The sequence below is a fragment of the Poecilia latipinna genome, unplaced genomic scaffold (assembly GCF_001443285.1).
Source record: "Poecilia latipinna isolate Pla-1442-1.1 unplaced genomic scaffold, P_latipinna-1.0 Scaffold3143, whole genome shotgun sequence".
Classification (NCBI taxonomy): domain Eukaryota; kingdom Metazoa; phylum Chordata; class Actinopteri; order Cyprinodontiformes; family Poeciliidae; genus Poecilia; species Poecilia latipinna.
Window position 1 is genome coordinate 29,158 of NW_015115759.1, and position 18,959 is coordinate 48,116.

Sequence of the window (18,959 nt, forward strand, 5' to 3'; positions counted from 1 at the left end):
CTCGCTCCGGCTGTGCGCCTCGCCAATCTCTGTCCGTCTCTCAGTAAACTCTGCTGGGCACCGCTGCGCGTCAAAACATTGCGTCTCTGCAGGACTTGCCAGGGCCGGAGAGCGGAGGAAATTTGCCTGGGGAAGGAATGCGAAAGAGCTTCTAGGATTGGCACCGCCAGCAAGAAAACGAGGAACTGCGACATTTTTTTTTTAGGCTACGTGGAGAGACGTGTTTTTACTCCTCTCAAAGGTACGTATAATTTTTCCCACTGTAGTGGTGGTGCATTTTTGTTACGCACTGTTTTTATGTCTCTGTTTGCGGCTTATTCAGGAAGCGATCTGGTCATTCACAATTTTCCTCATTAAGGTGTCTTCTACTTTAGGCAACATTTGCGGTTACGTTTCAAGTCAAGTTTCGCATATTGCATAAGTATGAGCAGCTGATGCAGTTTCCTCATGGAGGGGATGCTGACATATTCGCTGCCTTGGAGCTACTGTATTTGTCTGTTTGTTGTTGTTGTTGTTTTGTTTTTTAGAAAAGAAAAACTCATGCTGACTCCCCTGCACGTAGCTCCACCATACTTGCACGTCAGCGGGATCGATGCGGGTGATCATATAATCAGGTCATGTGATTCCTGACGGCAGTCACCTGTCAAAATCCTTGCGGATTGTTTTCAGAGGCAGCAGTGTGTGTGTGTGTGTGTGTGTGTGTGTGTGTGTGTGTGTGTGTGTGTGTGTGTGTGTGTGTTAGGTGAGGCATCCCCGCCATCTGTGGTGGCTGAAGTTCTGCCCCAGATAAAGTGCGCCACTTCCTGTGACCTGATTCACACCAGTAATTACACATTTATACTGTAAACTAACCAGGGCTGCATGTCTTTAATCCGTGCGTAACTCCACAAGATGAGATTTCTCTCTGACATTATCTGTCAGTGCCCACATCCAGGAGGACATGCTTCATTTTTAACCCCTGTATGGACTTTGTTTACCCTGTAAATCTAATATTTTCCACTTACACATTAAATCAGGTATGTATTTTGCACAAAGGAGCAAAAATATGGATTTAAAGAACATATTTTATTAGTTTTGTATTAGGTTGATTGTGTTATCGACTTACTCTGATAATAAACTTAATCATTGCCCGTGGAGTTACCCTCTCTGAATTCTGTAGCTGTAGATTTCAAAGCAGAAATCCCTTACATTATATCATATTAGATTAGATTATATCATATTAGATTAGATTATATCATATTAGATCAGATTAGATTAGTTCTCTAAATCAAGAGCAGGTACATCATTCATATATATTATTTAAACTAGTGATGCACCAATAAATCGGCCCCTATTTCCTTAATTTACGGTAATCAGCCGATATTTCCATGTGAAGCCGATCTTATCCACCTCAGCAAAATTCTAAAACTTATTCATCTTTATCTCTCTTTTGACCACCAGGCCATGTCTGCACATTTTTCTTTTAACAATAGTCACCCCTCTGTTGCCAACTCAGTGACTTTCGTGACATTTCAGACAGAAAAGAAAATTGGTATCAGCCGAAATCGGAATCAATGGGTCAGATCGGTAATCAGCGATCGTCCAGAAAACTGCAATCGGTGCACCCCTAATTTAAACCACTCACACAGTACACAAAAAAAGCACATCTGCTTTCAGTTGGAAGGCTTTAAGTGTTATAATAACAGCGTTTTGGTATTTAGCAGGCTCAGAATGTATTTAAATCTAACCTTTTATGTGCAAAACCCCACAACAGATTTCACACTGTTATTAAAGGCAAAGTTAAAGCATAAATGTAAATTAACCAATAAATGTATTTCTCTGTAGCTTCAAAATCTTGCTTCGGCTTTAAATTAGGTCATCAAGTACCGTGTGTGACTCATTTATGTAGTAAGTCAGAAGTTCACATATATATTTGGCATCCTGCGACCGAGGTAGCGTTTCCTTATTTTCTTTTTTGTGACATAATAAGAAGCCGGGAAAGAGCCGTGTCCAATTTTACTGCTGATTTCAGTAAGACATGCAGGGAAACTGTAGTATTCGTATCTTATCAGGTCTGAGAACTACTGCTATATAAATGAATAGACAGGGGCGTAGATATGGTGAGATGTTTTTTAAGAAGTTAAGTTAAATTGAATAAAGTCCTAAGAAGTGTATTTAGGCGGTCAGCGGTGATCTATTTCCATTGCAGCGCATGCAGGCAGATTGCCAGCAATCATGTGAGCGAGGGGTCGATGTTAGAGGATCGAAGACGAGCTGAAGGCCCTGAAAGGTGATCTCTTACAGACAGGGCTTGTGTGCACAAACTAAAGTTGCACAAGTCTGTGTCTAACACATCTGCTGCTCAGCCACTCCCAAAACGCTGTCAAATTACTCAAACACAAGTCATTTCAACAAGTTACGAGCCGTTTTCTTCTGTCTGTCAGAAAGCGTGGAGCCTAAAGCAAGCATCACACCGCAAAATGATGCATAAGGAGGAGTGGAAACAGGAGCGTACCCTTCATCAGTGAGATTTGATACGAGTCGGGAGTGGAGTCGGTGATGTCATGCTGCCGCTGCGCGCTGCCGGTCTGGCTGTAACCGTGAATTGAAAGTGGGATGAAAAGCACATCATGTGCACAAATTGTGTCAGAACGGCGTAGGATGTGCAGCTTATGGAGGACTCAGCAGATTTGCCCTCAATCTTTTTCTTCTGTTTGTGATCACGGTCAAAAGCAGCAGCATCTGCAGCAGCATCGGTGCATTACGTAACCCTCTTTGTTGCCGTTGTGTGTATGCAGGGGGGTTTTGGGGGGCGAGGGGGGGGGGGCTCCTTTCTGGTTAGTGGGACTCGTGGCATGTAGCCCTTTCTGTGATGACACCCAGAAATGACCAGAACGCTGACCTCAAACAACCTGCCGCAGGACGGATGAATCGACAGAGAGGCAGCAGAGAAAAATAATGAATATGCAAACAGGCTGAGAGGCACAGAGATGGATGAAGTGAAGGCAGAGGCAGGCTGACTGAGAATGATGCAGAAGGTTGCACACACTGAAATGACTTTGGATATCTTGATTCTTCACCCCGTCAGGATCCCTGAGAGCTGCAGGTCATCTGATCATTTATGCAATTTGTTTTTCTGTCGGAGTTTGTTTCTGTTGTGTCGTGTAGTTCAGGACAGCTCAGGTGGACTGTTTGCGTCAGCACTTTGAAGCGCATCGACATGGCAACAAACAGTGCTGCTTTGCAAAATATGTTTTAACTCACCTAAAAGATTGGAGTGCTCTCTGTTTTTTTTTTTTTTTTTTTTTTGGAAACTGATGGGGTTTGTTTGAAAAGCCTCAAACAACATTTTATACAAGCTAAAACTGGTTAAAGACTTTTTTCTAACTGCGTGTCTACGTTGTTTCTTTAAGATCTTTCACCTAATATTCAACATGCTTTGTTTGTGGAAGTCCTTTTACATCAAAAACTAGTCATATGAAAACTTTTAGATGGAAAACTGTGATAATCAGAGACAGCCTAAGGTAGAATCAAACTCTGCAATGGCTCAAAGCCCCCAAGAGGAGTTTTTTTTTTTTTTTTGTAGATATTACTTTTTGACAAGAGCAACGGTTCTATGCATCCCAAGAAAAACAACAATTTCATAGTATGCTAACAGAGTTTGCTTTGTACAGAGGATCTGAACCCTTGGCTATTGAGAAACGACTGCTTATTAGAGGCGTGGGTTCTGTAAAAGTTTTAAACGATTTGGATTTGATGTTACCCAATCGCCAACGTTTGACCGTGACGTAAGTATCGCCTCAACTCGATGAAGCTTACCAGAAATCGCATGCGCTGTCAACAACCCCACAGGGAGTCGGGGCAGAGCATCTTTGCCAGCAATAAAATGTCTGGAAGAAGTTACAAAACCATCTCTCTAAAAACAAGACTCCACCAATCTGCTGCCAGCCGCAGTCTTCAAGCGGCGGGAAATCAAAACCGCTGTCACCCTGGAGAGCGGCCGAGCGGCATAGATCGGCGTCTGAGCTGCGGAGTGCTCTGTGCGTTCACCCAGGAGGCCGGGGCAGCTCCATGGAAACTGAAGGCCTTTTGTCACTCCAGCTTTTGGCAACGCGAAAATAAATATTACTTCATTTTACCAAAGATCTTGTGAACAAGTCAGCGAGAGAGTTAAAATATGTTCACATAAAATGAAATTGCAATCTAGTGAAGCAACAGTTTGGAGAAAGAAAAAGCTTTATCAGAAATGTAACTCTTATAGCCGCCGTGAAACAACAAGGTAGGAGGATCATGGTTTGGGTCTGGCTCCCCTTGTTTGGGTTGGACTCGGCTATTTTTATCCACTCAGTACACAAACTCTGAGACATATTTGATCTTAAAAGTAGGAAACTAACACAACACAGTTGAAGATGTGGGGGTTTTTCAAATGGCTCGCCACCCAGGGTGCCTTTCAGTCAGTGGGCAACAAGAGTATTCAGAACAGATTTCAGTCATAATTGCAGCACACTTTCGAAAAGTTTCAGGACACTGTCGGAGACTAACACTTGTGGTTGGTATCTGATGTTCTAGTTTTCTATTTGGTGATAAGTTTAAGTGGTAGTTTCCCGTGATTTTGGAATCTGGATTATTTTTTATGATTTACAGTTCAAGATCAAAGCTACTTAGTGAACTTATCAGCAAAGAGAATAGAGATTATTTTAAACAGATGTTGATCAGAAGACCTTCATTCTATTTGTGAAGACACAGAAAGCATGTTTTCCAGTAGTTTTAGGCTTTAGGACCGCGTCAGATTGAGGCGAGCTTGGGAACTTGGCTGAATCATTGTGCGTTGATCACAGGTTCTATAAAGCAGTCTTGGTTAATTTAACCTTTAGTCTCGCAGTGAAAACAAACAAAAACAGCCTTCTAGTGCTCATCCAGGGCACAATTCATGCAAGATTCATCAATGTTGTGAATGTGTAGCTAAAAACAGCTAACCAGAAAAGTAATTTGACCAGTTATGCAATAGTAATTATGCGAGTATAGCACTGTTGTTCATGTGTGTGAAATAGCAGGAGGTTGGGACCAATCATCAACAAGACGTGAGTTTGATCCGAACCGACTCACAGACTGGATGACTTACTTCATGAATCGGGTCATGAGACAGAACTGAACCATTAAGCACGCGTCATTTCTAAGCCTAGAGAAAAGCTGAGTCACTTAGAATGACCGAACCAAAGTGACAGCTTGAATACCAAATGGATATTAGAGTATCTTAAAACAAACAATGCAGAGTCGAAGATGTTTTGGATGAAGAAATCGTCTTTAATTGATCGAATCAGACGTTCAGAGCTGATTTTCAGCAGAAATGTGCCATGCAAGCAGAGGTTTACATGCTCAAAGCTCTCATACATGGACCAAATTCCTGAGTAAACAAAAATCTAATTACTTTTTTTTTTTTACTTCTGTGTATATTTGAAAGAATTTTGAAGTCATTTTGTGAACGCTTCTCACAAATTCTAAGATTTCTGGTTGATTTGGAGCGTCATAAGCTAAAACACCATTTCATTTTATAATGGATAAAAAAATCACACACTTTAAACCTTAAAATAGGGATGACAAGACATTTTAGTTTGCAGGAGAAAGTCAGCTCCGTCTCTCAACCCTTCTTAAGTTGCTTAATCACTTGCCATCACTTCCTCTGTATGGATTCGGAGACTATAAGGTTTCCTCCCAACCTGCTGACACACACTAACTCCTGACTACGGCTATCAGGGAGCCATTTTCTTCTAAAACTCCAGTGTATTTCTACATATGCATGAGCCTCCGGAGGATATGCGATGTGCAGCACAGTGATGCAGTCATGGTAGTAAATATTGTCCCTCAAGGGAGCATTACACTATCATGATGAACTTGAGGTCAACATACTCACACATACCAGCTGTAACATCGTCTTGCAGTTGTAATTGATTGCCGCAGCGTTTGAAAAAATATTTATACCCCTCAGATATATTAATATTTCACGCTTTAATGTATTTTATTGGGATTTAATGTGATGAACTAATTCAAACTAAAACGTAGTTGTGAAGTGGAAAGAAAAAAAAACAGAAATTATTAGAAATATGTTAATAATGTCTGAACTTTGACTTGTCCATTCTCACACATCCTCACGTTATCTTCTCCACCCCAGTCTTGAGTTTTTTGTTTTTTGTTTTCTTTTTGCATGGCCTGTATTTAGCTTAGATCAACTCCGACCAGCTTTTCTGCCCCTGCTGAAGAAAGGAATCTCCGAGGCATGATGCTGCCAACACCGTGTTCCTCTGTGGAGGTGGTTGTCATCTGAGGTGTTGTGGAGGTTAAAAATGAAAAAGTTTGTTGTAAAGTGACAAAATGTGAAATACGTCAAAGGGTAGGAATACTTTTGAAAAGCATCGTGCATCAAATTATTTAATTTCACTCCAAGTGTAAAAAGTGCAGCGACTCGTCGCAAAGGAAGAAGATTAAGTTCGGCTAGAGCGGCTGAAACTTAGACGGGTAGGTTGAGTTGACTGCTCATCTACTTTGTGCAAATGTTCTTTATTCTTACGTTCATTGAAAGCATCCATTGCATCTACTCAGACTCCCTCGGAGCCTAAAGTGAAATCTATGAATATATCTGCGTCGCTTTTATGCAGCTTAATACACAAAGTGCAAACTGCATATTTTTACATTTAACACATTATATAACTTACTGTACGTGACAGCATGTTGAGTCATTTTTATCTGATCTTGGAGGACAAGATGCTTACATTTGTTGTGTGTGTGTGTGCGTGTGTGTGTGCGTGTGTGTGTGTGTGTGTGTGTGTGAAGGGTCAGCTATGACAACTGTAACGTGTCTTTGTGCCCTGATCCTACGCTGTTGGCATCGAGTCAGAGGAGAGAAAACAAGGGTACGTCTCAGTGCTTTATTTATTTATCTGCTGCAGTCCTTCCCATCAGCCTTTATCAGCCTCCATCAGGCTCTAAAAACAATCATGCCGCAGCGCAGGCCCCCGCTCCTCTTGTTTGTCCTGTGCTCACCCAGGCCTCTGGCTTCCAATCAGTATTTTATGAGTTTTTCCAGATGCTTCTGTAAACGCAGACGGGAGGGAGAGGAGACAGAGTATTGAAATGATATATGCTCTTTCTTTATTTAGACTTTGTGGAAATATATGTGGACATTTCTGAAAGGGGGGAAAAAAAGATGGATTATATTTGTGATTCATAGACTCAGAGCCAAAGACACCAAGTTACTGTTGCGCTGCTTGATGTGAAGCTCGGCCCACTGCACGGTTTCTCCAACAGGTCCTCAGATTATACGCCTGACCCTCGGGACGGCTTCCCATGCCGACTTGTTAATCTTCTAAGCAGCAAGTATGTTAAAGGGTCGATCCCTTTGGATATCATGAAGGCAGCAGAGCACGATCCTTGCAGTTGTGCTGGGATAAGCAGATTATAGCTGCAGCCTTGCAGACTTTAACACAGAATGTGAAGTAGGAGCGTCGCTTTGCCTCGGTTTGCATCAGGGCTGCATGCTGTAGTTTGCAGTGGCAGCTTTGCACAAAAAGCTGAAATACCTTATGACTTTCTGCCGCTAGCTGCAGGATATGTTGATAAACTTATAGGTTATCAACATACAAAACAGAGCCGGTCTGTCAATGTCCAAAATGGCCAAAAGGTGATGCAGCGAAAGCATGAAACGATTCTTTGATTGGTACTTGAAGAAAATCCAGGGCTGTTGCGTGGGTAAACTCAGTTTGCCGATAATAACTGCAGAGGGCCTGCAGGGATCCGCAGCGCAGGTGGGAGAATCTGTTGACAGGACAAGTATCAGTTATGCAGTTCAAAGATCTGGAAAGAGGCACCATTGGCAATAAACACAGGTTGTCAAAATCCAGTGAGGAGACGCAGCCGGCAGGTGAAAGACGGAGTTCTGGTCAGATCAGGACAAAACGAACCTTTCGGTTTACTTGTTAAATCAAAAACTTAACACTGCAAACCTCCCTCCACGCTCTATCCCCATGCAGTTTGTAGGTTTTTCTTAAACTCCAGCTGTGTAAGGCGCTGCTTGCAACTCTGTTTTCATCCAGGTGTTGTTCAGCCGCTCTGCTTTCTCCTCCCAGGTGTTTACCTCCCGACCCACCGCCCACCACGGCCCTCACCTGTGTGTTGCGGTGCTTCCCCTGTGAGCCGACCTGGGCCGGCAGTCCGTTTTTGCACCGCCCGCCAACACCGCCCATGGTCAGGATGACGCGCTCCAAGACGTTCCAGGCGTACCTGCCGAGCTGCCACCGGACGTACAGCTGCATCCACTGCCGAGCTCACCTGGCCAACCACGACGAGCTCATCTCCAAGGTAACCGGGGGAAGCTGTCACACCATCGCTGCCTCTAAGCCACAGAATCATGAAATCATTTTTGTCAAAGAGGACTTATTACTCTAAATTCATATTTTGCACACTTTTATGGGTCTCTGCTGCTTCTAAAAAAAACAACCCAACCGTTTTTTTGGCGACTGGAAATGAGCCGTTTCAGAATCCTTCCGATTGTTAAGTCGCATTCGATGGTAACTGCGTCATTACTTAGCGACTGTAGCTGAGCTCAGCCCGTCACCTAGCAACCCAAGAGGAGCTACAGCACGTTTGGTTAGCTGACCAAACTTACCATCCCGAAAGCTCTTGCTTCATTCTTGTTGGTTGTGCAGGAGGCTCTACTTTCGCTTTTCAAAGATGCACTGTTGTGTAATTGTGCATCCGTTTGTCTCCATTTTCACATGCGAGTGTAAACGCCGAGATGGGAGGGGGCGTGGCCAGCAGCAGTTTATTTGGATTTAAAGTGGCAAGAGTCAGTAAAGTAGCTCATTCTGAAAGCAGCTCAAAATGGGCAGAACTGAGCAGACTGAAATCTCACTATCTAAGAATAATTTGTACAAAAAATGTAATAAACATGTTTTGTGTAGCTCATAAACCTCTCCTAATCTGTTCAAGGAAGATATTTCTCCCACAGCAGAGAGCTTTCAGAGTACCTTTAGTTTAGATCCCATAAAAATAATTACATTTGGGGGAAAAATATCAAGGACTTAAAAAGCAAATGAGGAATTACAAAACTAAACAGCAGGTTAATCCACCTGTAGGCTTGTATTATCCACCGCCGCGCCGCTGCACATGGATGGATTATGCCATAAGCTGGAGAGTGAAATGGATTACGGCTGCAGTTGCACGTTTTTATACGCAATCATGAAGACACGCTCACCTGTGTTCAGAGGCTTTTTTGCTGAGCTGCACTAAATGCAGCAGTTTAATAAGCCTCTTCAACAGCAGCTTTTGGTTTTTGCAGCGAACATATGCCTCTGGTGAAACACCTGCCATCACTTATGATTAAACTGAATGTTTTTCTGCAAAACGTAAATCCCTTAGACCCTCGTTTTAGGAGCTCTTTCAACTTAAAAGCAGATTTGCTTCATCTTGTCAACTATTGTCTCCGCAGTCGTTCCAGGGCAGCCAGGGCAGAGCTTACCTGTTCAACTCAGTGTGAGTGCCGATCTAAAATCTCATCTCACAACATCTGAAGGATTTACTGAGAACTTGTTGTGCTTGCGCTGAGATTTAAAAAACTTTTTCCGCTCTGCCTATGCTCGTGTCTGCCCCTCAGGGTGAACGTTGGGTGTGGCCCTGCAGAGGAGAGAGTTCTGCTGACAGGCCTGCATGCTGTGGCGGATATCTACTGTGAGAACTGCAAGACCACTCTGGGCTGGAAATATGTGAGTGTCCTTGGCTGTCTCCAAGTCTAAGTTTAGAGGAGGGGGAGAGTTGTTCTTGTAGCATAACCTGATTTTATTTGGACCCTTCATATTTTTGGACTGCGCTTCTCAGAGGGTCACCGCAGCAGCTCAGCTCCAAGCTGACAGATGGAGGTCAGATGATTCTTCTAGGTACCTTGTGATTAATTTTTTTTACATACATTTTCTGGATTAAGGTTGGTTCGGCATGAGGAGAGTTTCCACTTCTTGTTTTATTTGCTGTTTCAGATCATTTCCTGGTTGTTTTAAATTTGATTTTTTTTAATACTTTGTAGAACCACCTTTCCTCTTTAATCACAACTGTTTCCAGCAGGTTTGCACATCTGGAAACCAAACTTTGTGTCCAATATTTTAAATCTACCAGATCAAATGGAGAGTTTCTATGAACCTTTATTTTCAAGCCACAGATTCTGAATGACTTCAGGTTTGGACTTTGACTGGGCCATTCCAGCTCATCGTACTTTCCACTGATGCTCTGGCTGTATGTTTAGGTTTGTTGTCCATCTCCTGTCTCTAGTCTTTTGCAGCTTCCCCTTCTCTGCTGAAGAAAACCCTCTCAGCAGCATGGTGCTGCCACCACTGTGTTTCACCTTGCAGAACGTTAATTCAAAATGATGTGCAGAATAGTTTTCTACACATAGAGCGCTGCATGTAAACTAAAGAGTTTGATTTTGGTTTGATGTGATCATGTCCTCTACCTGATTTGTGGCAAACTGAAAATCTGGTGTTCTTTCAACAACGATTTCTTCTTGACCAGAAGAGATGTGAGGAATGTTTGAATGTTAGCTGTGTTGTCAACAATTTGTCTTAACCGAACAACAGAAAACCGCCATCAAGCATCATGTTGCGGTATCCAGGAACAAGGATAGGCCAGAAAACTTGCTACATAGAAGTCAAGGTCTGAAGAAAAAGTTTAAAAGATTTTCAGAAGAAGAACCTGGAAGCTTCGAACAACAAGAAGAATTAGCTTCTTTAGAAGCAAAGCATATCAAAATGAGCAATTGTTTCAAAACCTTTGCTTAACGATTCTTACAGGGATAAATGCCTAAGTGAAAGTTTGCTTCAGATAGACTTAAGTTTATTACAGGACCAGTAAACTGACGTAGTTCTCATTATATAATTATAAATTTTAAGAAAAACCACAGCAACTATTAGCCCAGACAGTTTTGTAACAAAAGCAACTACTTCTCTTATTATTGACCAAAATTAATCAACAAAGTCCCGTTTAAATTAAAGCAGGTCGACCCGTTAATATTCAGTTGCAGGTAGTTCAAGCTTTGGGTTTTAGTACGCCTTCGTGAAATTAAGATGCAATGCAACACAACAGACTACCTTATAACACCAAATTATTAACTGGTTAAGTCCTGCAGCAGCCTCTATTTTAATACTATCCAACCCTGAACATTGCTGTCTGTATTCAGAGTGAAGTTTGTGTTTAAGCTGAGATGTTAAAACATGTATTTACTGAGTGCGGGAGTTATTTCGGTCTTCTGTGAGTGAGCTGAACAGGATCCACTAATGTTAGCCTTTTTCATACATCAGCAGAGCTAAGTATGTGTAGCTGTCGTCAGCAAACCTTTTTAACATGCAAGAGAGAGTTTAGACTATAGTGCATGCGACTGTTTCCTTAAAGGGTTAAAACACACAGCGTCCTTCTTGTTTGACTCCTGACAGGGCCTCATTGATCACACACACCAACTTCCTACTGCAACAGTCACAGAACAAGTATAAACTCAATTCCACTTTCTTTCTTATGGCCTAAAAATAAACATTTTCCTTATGACCCTGTTAAACACTGGCTGAACCGACAGCCAGTAAAAGTAGCTTCTCTTCTCAGAAGTTTCTATTCCTGTCAGGACCCACCAAAAGTCCCGCAGTCTAAATGTGGTTCTGCAGAAGTTGAAAGAGGTTTGACCCACTGCTCTCCTGCGAGCAGAAATCTGAGAATATGCCTCTGCAGCTCAAAAACCAAACCAGTCAAAGACAAAACAAAAAACAAATGGCACACAGGCTCGCTACGCAACATCTGCATCCTCCTCCTCCGTGACACACCTGTAGGAGACTTACAGAGAGCGAACGTGTTTGGAGGTTGTTAAGTGACGCAAAGCAGAAACTTGATGGCTTCCAGTTTCATCAAGATGAACTTTTTCTTAAAATTATGGCAACACCCCAAAATGTTAAGAGTCTGTTCCGTTTTCATATTTTCACTTTTTGTAGAACAAAAAGACGAGCCGTAGAAGCCACTTCACAAGCACGAACTCACACCGCCCATCATTTTGTACTCATCCACCTTTTAATATGAAACATAAGTCAGTGCAACCAATTGCCTTGAGTACAAAGCAATAAATATTCAATAAGTTTGTGCAGGAAAACTAACACTGCACAATGCACTGAACACATTCTCTCCAAAGTGAAACACGGCGGTGGCAGCATAATGCATTGGGGATGCTTCTCTTCAGCAGAGGCAGGTGAACTGGTCAGAGTTGACGGGGAGGAGGATGGAGCAGTACAATCCTAGAAGAAAACCTGCTGGAAGCTGGAAAAGATTTGACACTGAAACAGAAATGACACTAAACATCCAGCCAGAGGGACAACAGGCTGGCTTAGGTCCAACCAGATTCATGTGTTAGAATGGCCCAGTCAAAGTCCGCACCTAAATCCCACTGGGAATTAGTGGCCATGCTTAAAAAATGGCTGTTCGCCAATCCTCTCCATCAGATCTGTGGGCCCATTTGAAGCTGCATACAAGTTTTTATTTTTGAAGACAATGTTTGCATTATATTTCTTCCAGTTCATAGTTACAACGTTCACGACTCTATATTGCTTTTGTCACACAGGAACACAATAAAATACTTTGACATTTCTGGTTGTAATTTGACTAAATATGGGAAAATCCACAAGGTATGAATCTTTCTGCATTTCTTGCACATTTCTGAGCTGCTCTCCTGGGAGGAATACGTGTTTCAGCCTGCAGAGACGCAGCAGCAGCATTCACAGTGATCATTTTTTTAAACCTGCGGGCCTTTGGTTTTGGCAGATTACTTGGAGTTAGAAAAACCCTGTTGTCAACGTGATGTATGACGATTCTCTTCAGTCGGAGCGCTCCTGTATTTAAGCATACGTTGTTTTCATGCAAGCGTCTCCCGCAGGCAAAATCTGCCAAAGCTCAGTTAAGGCTACGTTCACACATCAGGTAAATACAACCCAAGTCTGCCCTTTTCTTTTTTGCCCAAAAGTGATCCATATTCAACTTTTTCACAGCAAGTGAGCAGTTCAATTCCACTCTTTCACCCCCAAAACATACGATCTACGCCACTTCCACGTGTCGTACTAATTCGGATACACATCTGATCGTTTTCAAAGCGTCTGCAGTCTGAGCAGTCTTGTCTCTTTTCATCCGTCCTTTATGTCAGGGGCAGGAGACGTGGATCATAATTCTGCACCAGAAGATGTAAGCAATGACTGAAAATATGATTTTGAAATTATGAATGAAGTCCATGACAAATCACAATCACACCACTCCTATTTCCGACTACGCATTCATTATTACCTCCATGAACAATACATATGCTGCTGTGTGCCGTCAGCATTCTCCTTCTGCGCATGCGGGTTGTTTTGGAGACGTAAACCATTCCCACGGACGCTTGATTGGTTTTACATTTAATTAGTAGTGTGAACGACCGTGCGGAAAAACAAAAAAGTATTTTAGCTCAAAACTGATCGTCAAGACCTGCTGTGTGAACGTAGCCTAAAACTTTCTTGCTGTTTGATTGCTAACTGATGTGATTGTACCTTCTGAACGAGACGCCACGTCTCCTTTCCCCTGCCGCTCCCTCCAGGAACATGCTTTCGAGAGCAGTCAGAAGTACAAAGAGGGCAAGTTCATCATCGAGTTGGCCCACATGATCAAGGACAACGGCTGGGACTGAGGGGCGAGCAGCTGAGTGACGACCACGTCGGATGGGAGGGAGGCAGGGGGTCGTGGGGGTGATTGTGTGCGGTGGGTGAGTGTGTGACTTTGGTTTGGCTGATTTACCATTAACCTCTGTAACTTACTGCCCATCCACACACCTCTTGATGTACACACACGCGTCACGTGCGGTAACACACAGCGAGGTCCCAGACATCCCAGTTTGACAGGAGGACAGACTAGCAGGACTAGGTGACTGGCCAGCGATCGGCAAGACGCTACGTTTTGGTTTTGGTTTTATAAAACACAAGCGCTGAAAAGCAGCTCCGCGAAACGTTCCCTCTGCTGTGTTGATTATTCTACCTTTGTCTAAAAAGAAAGTAGCGCCTGCCAGGCATCCAGTGGGCTCAGTCCAGTGGCAGCTCGCTTTGGTTTTGGTTGAAGAGCTGATCACTGGGTCCCCAACATGAATGAGACCTAAGATGATTATAGCAACTGATTGGGGCTGTGCCATCTGGGCCTGATGAGATCCGACCCCGAATGGGCCTGAACACAAGGGCTTTTAAAGGGTTCTGTGTGCAGAGATTACCACCCACTTGGCTGTTCCTTAAAAAAAAACAAAAAACGTGGAAAATCTAGATCCAGGTGTTGCTGCTTTCATGGCTTCTGACTGGTATCCCTTCAATGCCTCGCCACTGATGCAGGCCAGGACGAAACGAGAAGGTAAACGGATGCAGACGGACAGCCACCTGCCATCTCTGAAAGCTCACAGGAATGTGTCCTTGAAGCAGCAAAAACCAGCTCCTCTGGCTTTTGTTCTTGCTTCAAAAAAAAAAACATAAAGAGATGTACCGATCCTCCCGTGTTTGATGTCTTGCGTCTGCGGATGCAGCAATGCGTCCGCTGTTGCCGTTGGGTCATATAGAGTTACGTACCGGGACGGCAAATCTGTCTGGGAGTCCCAAAGGTTTGTGAACACTGTGAGCGTCTCTCTGCCGTTGTAGGGCAAAGAGCAAAGGTGATGCGGCTCTGCAGGGTTTGTAGTAATCTGTCATTGACGTGCCCCCCCCCCCTTTCCCCCCTGCTGTCATGCAAACAGTGAGTAAAGTCACTAGTTCATGACTAACGTAAAATGAAAAGTATGGAGTTTTATTGCAATGGTACATGACCACAAAGGCACTCGGATCTCTGAGTAGAAACTACCGACGTTAGGTTTTCTTTCTGTCTGGGATCAGTGCTGTGAAACTGCGGTTACTCTGATCTGTTGTCCTGACAAAAACATAGGGCAACGTAAATACGCAATGTACTTGACTCGCTCGTACAGTGGCCCTCAGAAGATCACACACACCTCCTAAAATGTCGGGTTTTTGTGATGTGAAACAAATTGCAAAAAATATCTAGAAATGCTTCCAGCTTTAATCTTAAACACACCCCTGAACAATTCAACTGGAAAACAAGCGAATGGATTAGGAAAAAATATTTTTTTTTAAATAATGCCACAGCTTTAGTTCTAGACTCAGTTAACCTTAACCCTGAAGTAAATCAGCCCCAGGTCATAATGCTGCCACCACCATGTGTTCTTTTGGTGATGCAGTGTTGGTTTTTGGAGTTTTGATCAACATTTAGGTTTTGATTTTATCTGACTGTAACACATAATAATGCAAGGTTTTAAAATATGTTCTCATTTAAAACCTGCCTCATCGCTGTATTCATCTTGGTTTCAGTGGGTTTTGGAGAAATATTCAGTTTTCTGTGCCATGAACATTTTTAATAGTGTGGATTATTTTGTCCCCTTTTTCTGAGGTCCCACTGATGCTTTCAAAATGTCTGCAAACACGACTTCATAAATTGAGATCAGGAAAATGCACATTTGTTTTTCAGTTGAATTGTAGATGCTGCATGCTAAAATAAACGTGGAGCAAGTTTTACGATCATTTATTTTTTATCTGATTTTGTTTTTCAATCCCAAATCCCCGGAAATTTGGTAGGAGTGTGTGCTACTTCTAACATCCACTGTACCTCTTTTCTGCTACTCACTTGTCTATTGGTCAACTTTAGTGGGTTACATTTGAGCTCCCGTCTCTTTGGTGCATCATTTCTAACTTTTCTTTGCTAAGGCCAGGATCCTACTAAATCTGCTGCGTACGTATTGTTATCTGATGGAAAGGGAGAACATTTACGGCAGCTGGATCCGCGTGCATGATATAAAACTGACTAGTTTTGTGTCCTCATCACATTTCTCGTGAAAAGAGCATTGTGTGTTGCAGTGAAATCCTGTGCTGTAATACAAAATCTAATCAGTTTCATTTCGTCCGTTTGGGCTGCGAAATCGATTCGCGGGCAGGTAAGATCTTGATCCCGGTTTGGAAACGTAAAGAAACGAGTTCCTCTGCTCCGTTTGTCGCGAACACGAGCGTCCCGTCGACGCTGCTCCAGATGTCGCCCTTTAACTAGTGAGCGGTCGCCGGCTCCAGCTGAACCCAAACTGTTGAGTCTGATCGGTGACTCGCAGCAGCTGGGGGTCAAGCTGGAGGCTGCGACTATAAATCCAGCACAACCAAAGAACCCACCCATCAACAATAAATTGACCAAACAAAAGATTTAACTTTGCTTGGACAACATGTTGCAAAACAGGAGGGTGTGTATTTAGTTGAAAGCCAAGTTTTTGGTGGATAGCCTTTCTCTGTTATATATGTACTGCATTTTGATTTTGTAAAAAGATCTTAATATATGCATATATTCTATTTACTCTATTCATCATGAAGATTTCCGTTCATGCCGACCTTTGTGTTACGGATTGTAAATAGTGTTAATGTATCGTGTTTTATCTGTGATCCACATGATGATGAATGAATATGATTTAGGTCACGTTACGCTTTATCTCGACCGGTACCCCACATTGGCTGTATGATACTGCTTTTTTACTGAAAATGTTTCGATTTTAATGTCTTTTGTAAAAGGAGGATGCTGATGTTGACTATATCATTGGATCTTCATCTAATAAAATGCACCTTAATATCTGTACGGGGAATAATGCTTATTTAGGTGTTTTGCTTCTTCATTTTCAATATTGATGGGGGTTTCTTATCACCACTTCATTATGCTGGAGAACCAAAACGCAGACAGGAGGCAGACAGACCGTAAAGCAATAAAAGTATTAAAAGATAACTTTACAGAATAGGCTGACAAACTTAAGGTGAGTCAAAGGAACAGGTGAATGTGCAACCGTAAAAGGAAAAAAGGTAACTTACAAACTAAAACCGTCCATCGAAACATCCATCTCACGATGGAGATGATACGTCTTGTTTTTTCCAGGAAAATATCGCCTTACACGATCCCACTCCCTCCACTTAAAAACTGACCTAAAACAATTGTAGGGGAGGGGGGGGGGGAATAAACAGGCTTTCCAAAAATTCAGCATTAAATAATCAACTAAACAGTCATTTTTTCTTTACTTCTCTGTTAATTTTCTGTTTCTGTTTCTACAAACTGTTACTATATTCGGACCGGAGCACAGCAGTGTTTTTATCCTCGACGCTGTTTGCATCTTTAGCGCCAAAGCCATCAGGGAAGCGACGCGTGTGATGTTTCCTGTTAGAACCCGGTCATGCATTTGTGCTTAGAGAGGCACACCTGTTAGCCATGTACTAATCAAGATCCCCGCTGCGCGTACTTCATTTCCCTGCCTCCTCCTCTTTCACGCCTTTTCTTCTTTCCGTCTTTCATTATCAGCTGCTTTTCAATCCTGCCCTCTCCTTTCTCGCTATAGATTTGTTTTCAGTGAGCCTCCTGATTTGATTTTCCTGTCCAACTCGGAAAACCCGCTACAGAATCTCATTGCAGCAGCAGACTGCCGTGTTTGGACTGAGCCACGTCTCTTAGCAACACTGTCTCTCTTTATTTCCCTTCCCAAAACCGGAGCAGTGGAGGAGCCAGTGTCATGCACTGTCTGGGTCTTTCTCGCTGATTGACCCGACCGCCTCTCAGCGCCGATGTCTATTTTAACGTCTGTCCTTCTTTGATGGCCAAAGTAGGGCAGCGGCTGGCCGCCTGGATTACTGAACATGTGTAATGATTACATTTGATGCAGGGCAGCGGGGAATATGACCACCTCTGTCCCATGGGCAAAATGTAATTTCTAACCTAGATTTCACAGATGTTACGTTGCCATCACATTATTTAAACAAACAACAAAAACACCAAATCACATTTGGGTCATGGTGCGTTCAGCATTTTCTTTTTCATCCCATGACCTCATTCTCAGGATTGTTGAAACTAAAAGCAATTTGAGTTTTTCACTGTTGAGACAGACGAGTCGGATGTTTTCCTGAATGTATACCCTCCTCCATCACGTAACGTGTGAATGCTAGCATGCTAATTAGCTTTAGCATGTTAGCTTCACCAAAATCAACTGGCGATTTCAGAAATGTCATAACGGTTTCAGTCTTTGCTGAGGCCTCATTTCTTTAAACGTTTTTATTTAAGTCTCTCTTTTTTTTTTAATTAGACTTTTAGCCACAGATCAGAATGAAACTCGACTCAAATAATCTCTTTCTGGAGACAAGCCAGAGATTTTCATCTTTAGCCATAACCTTTAAATTGACTAAACAAAAATAAGCTTCACAAAGCAAGATGGCGAGGAACAGTTTTTAAAGTTGTCCACACTCCGATACGTAACTGTTGTATCATTGCTGTTCTTTCACTGTGATACTGTTTGGTGTCTTTAAATGCAATCGATTGTCAGCAGAATGCCACAGAAACCCCAAAAGACTCCAATAACTTACAGTGTGATCATCCATTATGGACGCCTAAAACCACAGACTGACACTTCAGGGTGCTGCAGAGGGAAAACACACAATACCATGCAACAATACCAGCTACTAGACCTGTTATGATGCCTCTGTCCCTGATTAATTGCTTTAATTAACTTTTCCAGATGCATTGTGCAAACAGCCTAATTATTTTCCTTGGGGTCTGTTTACAGATCACAAGAACACAAACATCCTCTCAGCTTTTCAACGGAGGGCAACTTCTATTTAAAATGACGATGAAAAACGACAGTACAGATAGGTTACAGTAAGTATTGGAAATCAACGAGGAGCCTTTTCCTTTTGACCGGCGACACCTGCTGTTTTTGTTTACTTGGGCAGAAGTGCCCACAGGGCCTTCAGTGGATAGAGAAGGTTGCTTTCTTTTCCTCCTCACGCTGTGACCTCATATCTGTGTCAGCCATTCAATCCGAGGCCAGAGTACAATGAGCCGGCCGGCACAAAAAC

At 42.7% G+C, this 18,959-nt stretch overlaps 1 protein-coding gene and 1 long non-coding RNA gene across 3 annotated transcripts; one reads left to right on the top strand and one right to left on the bottom strand.

The window, feature by feature from the left end:
* Positions 1-155: 155 nt before the first annotated feature.
* On the top strand, positions 156-16,704 carry ypel2b (yippee-like 2b). 2 transcript variants are annotated; one of them, XM_015022925.1, is made up of 5 exons: positions 156-241; positions 8,100-8,331; positions 9,461-9,504; positions 9,626-9,734; positions 13,613-16,704. In XM_015022925.1, exons 2-5 carry the CDS (start codon positions 8,215-8,217, stop codon positions 13,700-13,702), a joined length of 360 nt encoding a protein of 119 aa, XP_014878411.1. In that variant the 5' UTR covers positions 156-241; positions 8,100-8,214; the 3' UTR covers positions 13,703-16,704. The 2 variants fall into 2 exon arrangements, with proteins under 2 accessions (XP_014878411.1, XP_014878412.1); XM_015022926.1 differs by lacking the exon at positions 156-241 and adding an exon at positions 2,836-3,085.
* On the bottom strand, positions 7,104-8,230 carry LOC106940242 (uncharacterized). The gene is made up of 2 exons (XR_001423038.1): positions 8,139-8,230; positions 7,104-7,788 (listed from the first exon to the last, which is right to left on the bottom strand). It is a non-coding gene; the product is annotated as an uncharacterized LOC106940242 (long non-coding RNA).
* Positions 16,705-18,959: the final 2,255 nt, after the last annotated feature.

Coding starts and splice junctions, on each gene's coding strand:
- ypel2b (XM_015022926.1), top strand. CDS start 3,006: ATGATGCAGAAGGTTGCACACACTGAAATGACTTTGGATATCTTGATT. Junction 3,086..8,099: donor AGGATCCCTGAGAGCTGCAG/GTCATCTGATCA, acceptor TTCTCCTCCCAG/GTGTTTACCTCCCGACCCAC. Junction 8,332..9,460: donor ACGACGAGCTCATCTCCAAG/GTAACCGGGGGA, acceptor TTGTCTCCGCAG/TCGTTCCAGGGCAGCCAGGG.